This window comes from Scaptodrosophila lebanonensis, unplaced genomic scaffold, assembly GCF_003285725.1.
Source record: "Scaptodrosophila lebanonensis strain 11010-0011.00,11010-0021.00 unplaced genomic scaffold, SlebRS2 tig00000001-arrow-pilon, whole genome shotgun sequence".
In the NCBI taxonomy this organism is placed as follows: domain Eukaryota; kingdom Metazoa; phylum Arthropoda; class Insecta; order Diptera; family Drosophilidae; genus Scaptodrosophila; species Scaptodrosophila lebanonensis.
The window spans coordinates 9,725,279-9,737,732 of record NW_022060529.1 but is presented as its reverse complement, the minus strand read 5'-3'; the positions used below and the strand labels follow the sequence as shown (position 1 = coordinate 9,737,732).

At 39.5% G+C, this 12,454-nt stretch overlaps 3 protein-coding genes across 3 annotated transcripts; 2 read left to right on the top strand and 1 right to left on the bottom strand.

The window, feature by feature from the left end:
* The first annotated feature begins 236 nt into the window (after positions 1–236).
* Positions 237–2,469, top strand: LOC115621778 (diacylglycerol kinase epsilon). Its single transcript, XM_030515578.1, has 5 exons — positions 237–460; positions 593–1,285; positions 1,338–1,658; positions 1,721–2,038; positions 2,092–2,469. Exons 1-5 carry the CDS (start codon positions 296–298, stop codon positions 2,209–2,211), a joined length of 1,617 nt encoding a protein of 538 aa, XP_030371438.1. The 5' UTR covers positions 237–295; the 3' UTR covers positions 2,212–2,469.
* A 21-nt stretch (positions 2,470–2,490) lies between these two features.
* Positions 2,491–3,675, bottom strand: LOC115621850 (nascent polypeptide-associated complex subunit alpha). The gene is made up of 2 exons (XM_030515703.1): positions 3,575–3,675; positions 2,491–3,334 (listed from the first exon to the last, which is right to left on the bottom strand). The coding sequence occupies exon 2, from the start codon at positions 3,320–3,322 to the stop codon at positions 2,669–2,671; it is 654 nt and encodes a 217-aa protein (XP_030371563.1). The 5' UTR covers positions 3,323–3,334; positions 3,575–3,675; the 3' UTR covers positions 2,491–2,668.
* Positions 3,676–7,951: 4,276 nt separating this feature from the next.
* LOC115633779 (homeobox protein unplugged) lies at positions 7,952–12,026 on the top strand. The gene is made up of 4 exons (XM_030531256.1): positions 7,952–8,535; positions 8,626–8,949; positions 10,672–10,910; positions 11,443–12,026. Exons 1-4 carry the CDS (start codon positions 8,034–8,036, stop codon positions 11,851–11,853), a joined length of 1,476 nt encoding a protein of 491 aa, XP_030387116.1. The 5' UTR covers positions 7,952–8,033; the 3' UTR covers positions 11,854–12,026.
* Positions 12,027–12,454: the final 428 nt, after the last annotated feature.

The following is a 12,454-nucleotide window of genomic DNA, read 5'->3' as shown; positions in this document are numbered from 1 at the left end:
CAATGGTCAACTCTTTCTTAATTTTTTGGTAAAAATATTTTTTCCATATCAACAATATGTCTTGTTGTTTGTTTTGTTTAAATGCATAAAAATCAGGAACTTACGATCGCATACCAAAATGTAAATTTCAAGTATAACAAAAATGAAGATTCAGTCCCACTGTGCTCTGTAGAGCTATGTGAAATAGCGCGGAGCTCGGCAACTCTGGCAGTAATTGGCAGCTATTGACAAGCAAAACGGCAAACAAACCTTTAAAATGTAAAATTATACTGTTTATTTGCGTACCAAAAGTGAAATGGACCTCGCCAGCATTGAACTTAGTGTGGAGGCGCTAATCGGCTCTCTAGTGGCCCTAGGTGTGCTGTTTGTCTTCTGTCGCAGTATATTGGCCGAAGATGCCGTCATTCGGATCTCGGGAAAAACACGCCACAACTGGAAATCAATAAAAATATTAGGACAGGTGGGCTATTAGGGCGCACACTTGTTGCAAACCCCCAAATCTACACCTCACACCCCCCATAAGATTGACCCTGACACATGCGCACATAAATACTTACATATATTTGTATGGATATCTTTTTTTTTTATTTAGGCTTGTTTTTGCAACGTCTGTGAAATACTTCTGACGCCCTCTGCCGGCCTCTTTTGTGACTGCTGTGGCCTCTGCACTCATTCAACGCCGGCATGTCAGCGGCAGGCGGACCGTGATTATCGGTGCAAGGACAAATGGTTACGCAATGAGACAGCCGTGCGGCATTTATGGGTGCACGGCAACCTGCCGCTCAATGTTAGCTGTGCTGCTTGCAGCAAGGAGGTGGACGATCAACATAGCAGCGCAGGGCTCTATGGATGGCGTTGCGCCTGGTGTCAGCGATGCTATCACAATAATTGTTATAAACGCATCATCGACGAGAAGGATCAGGAGGAATGCGATTTTGGCGAATTTCGCGACATGATTTTTCCACCGAATTGCATTGTGGCTGCACGCACGCGTGAGTCTGTGCGTCTGCACCTGGCTGGAATTAGGCCGCCCAACATCGAGAACTGGGAACCGTTGATAGTGATTGCCAATACAAAATCTGGTAGCAGCACTGGAGCCAATGTTTTGTCGCTGTTAAGCGGCTATTTGCATCCGTTGCAGGTCATGGAGCTGGGCTCGCGTGGTCCTCAGGATGCGTTGCAGTGGGCTGCTAAAGCGAGTCCACGCCCATGCCGAATTCTTGTGGCTGGTGGCGACGGTACCATTGGTTGGGTGCTTAATGCCATCTACACGCTGAACATTAAGGTATGTTGTAGATATGTTATGTTATGTATTTAACGCTGCTCTTTATCTTAAGCCGCAACCCGCTGTCGCCATCATGCCACTGGGAACCGGTAACGATCTGTCTCGAGTGCTGGGCTGGGGCGCTGAGCCCCCAGCCGTGCTTGATCCGGTAAAGATATTACGCAGCATTCGACGTGCACGCTCAGTGAATCTCGATCGCTATGATTTGCAAATCGAGAAGTTGCATTTTCGCCTTCCCATACAGAGGCATCCCACAAAGACAATACACGTGTACAACTATTTCAGTGTGGGCGTAGATGCATTGGTCACTTACAACTTTCACAAAACCCGCGAATCTCGCTTCTACCTGCTCAGTAGTCGCATATTCAATAAGGTAAGACCAATTTCTCCTTAACCCTAACGTAAATATTAAATACCTTCCATCGCGTGTTGCAGTTGCTGTACTTCACATTTGGGACACAGCAAGTTATGCAGCCCGATTGCGAACGGATCGAGCAAAAGCTAATCCTGCATCTTGATAATAAACCAGTCGAACTGCCGGCGTTGCAGTCGCTTGTATTCCTGAACATTGATTCCTGGGGCGCCGGCTGTAAGCTGTGCGAACTAAGCAACTCAAATGGCGACGGACGCATTGTGAATTCCATTTCCGATGGTGTTATGGAGGTCTTCGGCATAGTATCGTCGTTTCACATTGCACAGCTGCAATGCAACATTAGCAAGCCAATACGCATTGGACAAGCTAAGCATATTCGGGTACGTCAGATACATAATGTTTTTAATTTCAATAACGTACCAATTTCTTGCAGTTGCAAGTAAACGGTACAGTACCAATGCAGGCGGACGGCGAGCCTTGGATGCAGGTTCCTGCAGATATAAGGCTTCAGTCGCGAAGTCAGGCTCGTGTCCTCAAGCTGGACGCGCTTTGATAGAGCCATATGTCCACGGAGTAATATTTACTCAACATTTTTCAAGTGCCAGTGCTTGTAACTTAAACTACAACGGCTTATGTACTTAACTCCCATGAGGCCAAAATTACACTCTCGAATAATCCATATAGCCCACTATTATTTGTTTCAACTTGTATGAATAGTTTGATAAGTTTTGAACCTGCAATATCAACTTATACGTTTTTTGTGTTGTAAAATTGCGGAACGCGTCCAAATAAAATATTAAAACTAGCCAAATTTCAGTAAGTCTAATTAAAATGGTTTTAAAGAAATTTAATTTTATTCTTCGATATTAAGTTATGCTGGTATTATTGTAAAATGTTTGACTCAGCGTGACGAGCGACGCGGACGGACGCACGTTTAGCAATCAATTTATTGGTCAAAAGGCGGGTAATCAACAAAATAGTTTTTTTCAGCGCAAGGAGGTATTCACGCTTTAGAGCATGGTCAGCTCCATAATTGCGTTTACTATATCGTTGTTATTGTTCTTTAGAGCCTTAATGGCCTTCGCACGCGTTGTATTTGCTTGTACGACTACCAGTTCAATGTCCTTTTCATCGACGCCCGTGTCGTCCACCTCCTCCTCGTCTTCCTCTGCGATTGGCGCCACCGACGTTGTCTGATTAATAAGGTCAGAAGCTCCAGCCGATTCGGGTGCCTTAAACTTCTCAGCGGCAGCAACTTGGGCCTGCTGCGACAAATCTTCGATCTTTGCTTCGCCGAATACAATGTATGTGTCACTATGGGGGTTCTTGTATACCTCCGGGTTGTTGATGACGAACAGAATGTTCTTCGACTTACGGATGGTTACACGATTTACGCCCTGGATTTGTTTCAGACCCAACTTTAGCATTATTTTGCGCGCCTTTTTCTCACCCCGTGATTGCTTGGCCTTGGACACGACATCGATAGGCAGACCGGTGGCACCGCCGCCCAACTGTGTGGTGCCTGCACCGGCTTCTTCCAAATCTGGGATGGTGTCATCCGAATCGCTATCACTACCATCATCCTCCACGCGCACATCCTCGGGCTTCGCCTCAGCCGACGTAGAGGGTGCAGCCTCATTCTTAATTTCAGTGAGTTCAGGCATGATTAACAGGTGCTAGAAATTAAGAAAACAATTTTATTTGCAGTCAGTTTTAATGAATCTACGCTTAGAATAAAATAAATTAAAACCGAACTGAGCCACTCCGTAATCTGCAATCGATTTTCCAACGGGAAATATCTTGTAAATTACTGCATAAGAATGCTAAACTAATATAACAATATTTTGGCCGGTAAATGAACTTAATTATTTTCTATATCATCCTCCTCCATAATAGTGGATGTAACTTGAAATTACCGATTATTTTCCCAGAAAGTTGTCGCCGGATTGTAAAACGAATTACACGTTTTCAAGAGAGCTGAGCAAGGAGTCGATAGTTCTTCCCAAATTTCGATAGCCTTTCATTATACACTTATCGACTATGTTTCATCACCAAACTATTCTTACCAAAAATTGGTCGGCACAGCATTCAAATCTGGGAGAGGGCCCGATTCATCTTGATTTATCTTTTCTTTAAACTTATCGTCTATAGTATACACCTAATTCTGTTTTTACACGGTCTTTTTTTTACACAATTTTGATATAACACTGTTAGAAAATTAAAAATTTAATATATATATTTCTTTAAAGTTAAGGAACCAATCACTTATTTCTGCATATGATCAATGTCTTTTTTACACGGTTGTTTCTGGAACCAATCTACATACACATATATATTGCGTATTTTTCGGAATGGACCAAATTAGTTTTTATTTGGTAGTTCCTAAAGAAACTTTTCGGCAAATAAGTCGGAAGAGAAAAGCCTTAGCCCAGTTGGAGAGGGAGAGACATGTAAGACCTACGTACATACATACATACATACATACATATCTTTTTAACTATGAAACTATGAAGGTCATCAAAAATTCAATTTATTTTCAGATATTGTAAACAGTTGCAATTGTATTTAGTTCGTTACTTAAACGATATTTTTTGTATTTGTGTTGAAGCGGATGCATTCGATAGCACGCCAGAATAATATTCGCGGTCTATCAAAAGCTGACTGCTATAATATGCTACAAGGCTGAAAGAGTTCGTAACTAAAATTACAAAAACTAAAAGATAAACGCTTTAAGAATGCAGTAAAATCATTTTCTTAGAGCCTAATTGATATTAGTTTTGGATACAATTGAATTAAATATAAGGATTTCGGATACATGAAAAAATCAGCATTAAGATTCTTATGCGATAATTTAACGGTTCAAATTTTTTACATCAGTCGAATATGAATATTATAATTAGCAAACTTATTAGAAAGCCTAACGAAAAATGGAAGTTCTTTTGATAGATTTATTTTTTCAGTGGAAAATGTGTAGAATATTACTTGTGCGGACCTAATTTAGAAATTAATAACATACCATAACTTCCTTTGATCCAATTAATTATTCAAGAACTAATGCTCAAATAAAAAGCCATCTCTGCTCTTAACGAACTAAATAAATATAACGTGGCAACTGACAACAATGTAATTAGTTTCCAATTTAATTACATACACAACCAATTGCCTTTAACCTTAATTACAGTTTGGCCAACAAGCATTGATGACATGGACATGGATACCAGGATAGTAAGGGTGAAATGTCACAATTACAGGTAACTATAAACGGCGGCCTGTTGGCTAGTCCTGCCGCCGATATTGGGAGTGGGCGTGTCAATTGTTGGGTAAACACAGGACAGCTTCGTGTGCTGCGGTTAGCGTGACCATATGTTCTCATTCACATTTCTGCCCAATGCCCACCAACCCGTTACCCATTGAATTTAATTTTTTATTTGCACAAGAACAATACAAGTATATGTAATTTGATGGCCGTCGGGGGTAAGCAGAAGCATGACCAAGTACCAAATTTTGAATTTCAAATTAAAAGCAAAGCAGCCATTTAGCAGAGGCAGAGGCGCAGTGATTACATGTCTGGGTAGAAATTTAATTATTTTCATTTTATTTTGTGCGCATTTTTATTCGCTGCAAACAAGTCGGCAGCAATGCGAATTATTTGCAACAATTTGTCAGTAAATAATTTCGATTTGTGCCTCGTCTGTGAAGGCAATAAAAAAATCTTAAAAACGCGAGCGCACAGACCTAGATGATGACGAGGGGAGCAAAGATACATGTATGTACATTGTCGTATATATTGTATCTTTGTAGATCCTACATAAAGCTATGGCCAGGGCAACACCCCGTGTGTCAGCAGTACTCTGATTTATTTGAGCGCATGAAACGCTTCGTTGCTTTTCGTTAATTTGAGCGTTTTCCGCTGTTCAAGAAATTATTTGCCCGTCCTGCGCATGCCAGCACCAAAGTCCCCAACAGAAGGGATATACATATCTACATACACACATATGTATATAAGTATAATGTACACATTTACTTATGTATGGCTTTGTGTGTGAACAAATATTTGTATGTCTATGCCAAACACAATTGTCAATGTGCCAAAGTAAAAAATAATTTTAAAAAAGTTGATAAAAATTCGCCGCTTGCGCCAAAAACAATCATAATAATAATCGCTGACGCGCATAATTATTGTAATTTATTCAATTGTCGTTTTGGCACAAACAAAAGAAAACGAATCAAAGTTTTTAAGCGATCGTAAAATATTTTTAACACTCAAACGTGACAAAATGGCGTGACTTTAGAAATTAATTTAATTGGTCATACCAAGTTTTTTCATAAGTAAAACTTTTGCTCAATTATGACCAATTAGGCAGACCAACAACATTGAAAACCGAATATAAAATTCAATAAAATGAATACAAATAGGCAATTGTTTGCGATGGGAAGTGCGAGAAGTGATTGGCATATTAAATAGGTCGTTGAGTGAATGCATTTATGTCAAATTAAATTAGAAAAAAAGTTTTCGTACATCTTAAAAATTACTTGTTATAGCTACATATAATTATTAAAAAAGGCATCTGACTGATATGAAAATAATCTAATGGATTATACATAGTTAGTGAGTTTTTGCATACTACTTGCTATATACAAGTATGAATAATTTGTACAACTATTCATTTTCCTAATAAAAATACATATGCTTGGAGTAATCATTTTTAATGTAATTTTAAAGAAATACTTATTTATTCATTTAACTTCTTGCTTTAAATTTGCTTCAGGGTGTACCGAATACGGAAAAAATACTTTAACATATACAAATTGGTTTCAATGCTTATGTTAAAAAAAGGTATTAGGCCGTAATAATTAAGCAATATTATAATGAAATAATAGTATATTGTAGTATAGTATATTTAAATAGAAATTGAGTGCAACATTTTAAGTCTTACATTCAAGTTAATCTATGTGTTTCTTTTAGAAAAAAAATACTACTGGTTGCAGAAAAAAATATTTATATTTTGGATAACAATTATTTCTGACTTTAGAAATTGACGGATTTCTTATTTATTTATATTTGTTTTGTTTTTATAATTATAATTTGTTTTATTTTGTGAAAATTCAACATTTTTTTTTTACTAACAGGATATGTGGAACTTAAATTAAAAATTACAATTTAATTGAATTTTTTATGAAACTATATTATTTAAAATATATTTTGTATTTTATTGGGAAATTTATGGAAAATTAATTTAAAAATAAAACTCAGAGTATAATTTTAGAAAACCTATTCTTATTCAGTGAAATTCTGCATCGTATTCATTTCATTAAGCCTTTTCTAATTAAATATGAAAAATGCTTGAAGTTAGTTTCCTTATGGTGAAAAGTGTTTTGTTTTTCCAATTTTTTCTAAGTGAAAATGTATATGCATTCAAATATGGTTTATCATAGAAGCTAAAAAGCACTAAAAAAGGTATTATTACAAATTTTACTGTTTATTCAACAGTAGAGCACAAACTCTAATATAAATCAATATACATTTGTGTTTGCAAAATTTGTAATGCAAAAGACATACTTAGCGGGGGTTCTAAGGATCATTAGCAGCATTGATGGAGCAGGTTATCGTCACGCCCGAAATTGGGCAATGTTTGAATTTACGAGTAAATTGGTCACTAATATGCCACGGGAGACTTAGTAATGTGTACTATATGCTAGTACTATATCTATATTTAAATGCTATAGTCACCCATAGCATTTGTCGAACGACAAAGTCGACGTCGCATTAATGGAAGGGCGGTCTATTGTATGGATAGTCTGATTATCGCACGACTCGAGCAGAACGCAATTAGGAAAGCTCCACCACCACCACCACCACCACCACCAACACCACCACAGTCAAGTGCTACATACAAACAAACACACACATATATTTAACATGACTACTTATAGATGGACAGACAAGTGTAACCGGTCTGCTTTATAGCGCCAATTAGCGCCAGCCAATGAAAAATGCTGAGTGCGCGCACAGACACACACATTGGCATGCGCCATATTGGATTTGTTGTGCTCAGAGGCTCAGAGGGCGGAGCCACGATTCGACTCTGTGTATGCGTGTTGGTGGTGCTGGTAGCTGTGGTGGTGGTTGTCCATCGTCAGCGCCGTTGGGTGCAGTCGTGCGCGCCTTCGAGTACGTGACATGTCTGTCTCAGGCTGATGTTTCAGTTGCGCGCAGATCTTTGAACGGTTCACTGGCTCGTAGCGTGTGTGCGTCGTCAAAGAAAATTATTACCAAAAAAAAAAAAAAAAGCATTCGATTCGTGGTCGGACTATCGATCTCATTAGGTAGTGAGTGGCCTTTGTGTGCTTGCCAAGCAATTAAGTTAAGCTGCCATGGAACGCGCCGCGCTCATGAAAAATGAAAGTGTCGCGAATGTGCCATCATCGGAGACCGCCCCGCCGACAAAGCTCAATACCAAACCATTTCCCAAGCCCTTCTCAATCGAGAGCTTAATATCAAACCAAGCCCCTGCAGTGCCCACGTCCCCTACAATAGGAACGGCCGCCGAACAGGAACAGGAACTCAATGCACGTGCCATGGTTGCCAGCTCAGCGCTGGGGCTCACACAATTTCCACTCTACAATCCCTGGCTGCATGGCTACTTTGCTCAAAATCATGAGCGACTAACACATCTCATTGCCGGCGGCTGTTATTTGGGTGCACCTTTTGGTGGCAAAGACCAGCAGCCGCAGCAGCAGCAACCACCAGCGCCTCCACCTGCCTTGGACAGTCTGAGTCCGACAAAGTCATCAGTGTCCTCGGAAGCTGAAGCTACCCACAGATTAATGCCGCATCCTTTGGAAGCCCAACTGCACACACGTTTCCTGCCCTTCAGTGCTACCAACGGCCCGTCTGAGTCAAGCTATCCCACTCTAGGGGATCATTTGCTGCTGCGTGCCCAAAATGAGCTGGCGGCAGCTGCAGCCGTCGCTGCGTCTGGCGAACTGAGTCCACGGCGACGTCTAGCGGAGATAATGAACCAGGACTATGTCCATAATCTTAGCGTGCATGCCCGGCTTCAGCACATGGCCGCCGTTCGTGCGCAGGAGGATGGCAACGGGAATGGAAATGTGTCGGAAAGGTTACAACCCACGTCAATGCGGGGCTCACCTATCAAGTCAAACAGTCCCGAGCCGGCGGTGGATGTTGGCATGGATGAGGATTACGAATGCAGCGGTGATTCTTGCAGTGACATCAGCCTGACCATGTCACCGAGCACTTACAATGCTGAACTGGACAAGAGTCGAGGTGGGTTTGTATATTAAGTTGCATATATTATTACCTTTTAAAGAACTTTAGTTTGGGTTTCTAATAGATTAATATATTGTACCTCTGAAATATACTTGTAGTGTAAAGTGTTTCCTGAACTATATTCTTCCATCCTTGAAGAGTTTGAAGAAGTCCAAGAGATTTCAAATTAAAAATTGTTCACTGTTTTTCCATCTTTGTGGTGGGGTCTTTAAATTGGCAAGAATACATAAAAAGTATTAAGTAAATTCTAAAAGTAGACTTTCAATACAAAAGAATTATTTATAGTTGTAGGCATTAAAATATTATCGCTTTGAAACAATATGGATTATCTGTCTGGTTAAGGTAAATATTACTTAAATTGTTAAGCGAGAAGGATATGTTAATTATATTTTTGTAAGTTTTAAAAGTTTAATTTGGTGATTCAGAATCAGCGAACGTTTGTTATCGAGGACTAGCATATTCTTATGTATGTTGTTCGCTCCATAAAACAATTTAACTTTGTAAAGATGCTTAACGGTTAAATATTTTGAAGTGGTCTTGGTTCTTAGAAATTACATAATTTCTGTTGTTTTTATGGTTTGGTTACGTGGATCTTCCAATCTTTATTCCAAATGGTTAGACTGATAATCCACTCGTAGCCCTTTTTTTAGGCGAGATGGACAGCTTCTTAATAGGCGCTCCATTACATTTGTGGCCTAGAGTAACGTTCTCATATTAATTAAAATGAAGCTGCCTCGTAATAATTGAAATTAGCATAAAATGCATTAAGATCCAATGTTTGGTGTCAATCAAAAGTAGAAACTTTTCAACTCTTGCGCGGACACTCAGACACTGAGACACACGCGCCCGTTCGTTCGCTCAACAATAGCATCAGAATGGAACTGACATTTTGACAAACGTAACGATTTAAGCGTTGAAATGGATAAGCACGGGGCGACAGCACATCATAATCACCATCATTATTGTCATCTATGCTTAACACTCTGTTTGTGGGCAGAGTTTGGCGCCCCAGAATGTGCTAGTGAAAGCATTTAAATCAATTTGGCAAACGTCGTGGAACACTCAAAAAGCGCAACAAATTTCCAAATTAAATATTCATAACGATGACGATGATGATGTTTGTGGTTGTTGTTGTTGTTGCTCAAATCTTGGGGTGAGCAAAAAAGCTGTACATTTTACCCCCAACATTTTCATTTGTGGATAAACGGATGCTGAGGTCTTGCACAAATAAATCAGTGACAGCGGCCACATGCGAAGCGTGTAAGTGTTAAAAAAGCGCTTAAGCGAAACCCAAAATTACCAAGAGCCCCTGAGCCACCCCGGGGGATGATGATGTGAGCCATTGGCACCACCACCACCACCACCCCCGCGAACCGTTGACTCAATGAAACATTTCGCTTTCACGCTCAACTTAAGTCACCGCACATATATATACATATTAAGTTTCAAGTGATGTCTTCTTGTTGACGATCTGGAGGTGGGGATGAAAGGGGAAAGGTTTTGGTAGGGCATGGGTCGAACAAGTCAAGTGCTGCCGTCACATGGACACATGCATATACAAGTAGTAATAAATACAGATATGTGCCACAACTTATGATACAGCCCATTTGCGCCAGAAGTTTAACTTGTTATGGACTCTCCAAATGGGCCCTGCTTTTGGCAGCATGGGCGTTGGCCTCTTCAGCTAAATAATGCATAATTTGTTGACAATCTTTACAGCCTACACGAATTCGGACAGTGAGGATTGCAGCGACGACGAGGGCGCCAGCTCACGACACGAAGCTGGAGGCGGTAAAGAGTCTAATGGGACTGGCGGCAGTTCTAAATCACGCCGACGTCGCACAGCCTTCACATCCGAGCAGTTGCTCGAGCTGGAACGCGAATTTCATGCCAAAAAGTATCTCAGCCTCACGGAACGCAGCCAAATTGCCACAAGTCTGAAATTGAGTGAAGTACAGGTAAGACAATGGACAGGTCATAATTACTGAAAAGCTTTAGGTATTAATGGGTGGTATTAATATTATACATAGTTGTTTTTATAATGAATTCTTTATAAAAAAAAACTTATTTAAGACGGATAGCAAAAAAAATTTAATGGTGGTTAAACTTCTGAAATCATATTTGGAGTTCTATATTTTTCATGCATATTAAAATGTATATGTAGCTTTATTAAGCTATTCGAATATTGATGTTTTAAATCTAGCAAAATCATCATTAAGCAAAGTTTTTGAATACCGAAAACTTTAGTAAAGTTAAGAAAGATTTATTAGAGACATCATAAAATTCAAAGCTGCCATTAAGCAAACAACGTTTAGAAGTAATTTGCATTCGTAATGTAAATTAATTTGAAATCTAAAGATGTTTAGCAACTTACAAACTTTGCGAGAAGAAAAATTTTATTCCTGTTATATGAATCAATTTAGATGAAGTCGTTGCTTTTTTCCATATAAAAAAAGTACTCTATCTATGATAATTTCCTGCACATTTCAGGTGAAAATCTGGTTTCAAAACCGACGCGCCAAGTGGAAACGCGTCAAGGCCGGACTTACCTCACATGGTCTTGGTCGCAATGGCAGTGCCGGCACCAAAATTGTAGTGCCCATACCGGTACATGTGAATCGGTTTGCCGTACGCTCGCAACACCAGCAGCTGGAGAAAATGTGCCTCAGCGGTCCCAAGCCGGATCTGCGCAAGAAGTTCCCAACGGAAGCGATTAGCGGTTTTGAAAAGTTTAATGGCGGCAGCGGCGGTGTGGCGACTAGTAACGCTGGCGTGGCAAGTGTAACAACCGGAAGCATGGGTGTGGGCCTGGGAGTTGCACCCATTGGGCCGTCGGCTCTTATGGTTGGCTCTAATGGCCTCCCATCGGCCTCATTGGCACTGACGCGCAGCATTTACTGAGGCTAAGCAAAGCTTTACTTTTCTTGGTCAACAAAAATTGTTTTCTGTTATAGATACTATTAATGCTCAACTTTCTTGTATATAGCCCAAGCATGATCAACACTTGGCGCATAAATAGGATTAAAAAGATTTGTAAATAATAAAAAATATATACAAAATGATAATGCCACTGATCCACTTTATAATTATTGATTTGAAATTGCTGAATCAATTAAAAGGAATAATGGTTTCGGTTTTGTATTTGGCCAAGACACTCATATCAGTGTTGTCTACAAATATCATGATTTTTGTTGTTCCAGATTGTTCCGGATTTATTATTTAAGAAATAATTGATTTATTATTTTGGTAGATAGAAAAGGTAATGATCTTAAAACCACATTAATTAGTTTAGCAATTCCTTTTCAAGAGAAATTAAAGATATGTACATATATAGTATATGTATAGTATGTATCGCAATTGGGTAAACTTTGAATGTTTTGTGAATGATCTAATCAGGAAATATTAACAGCTTATACTTACAAGCTCGTAATGTAGGTAGTGACAAGCAGAATTTTTCATAAAGGATAGCCATGCCATCTCTCTACCCGAATGAACATCTTCT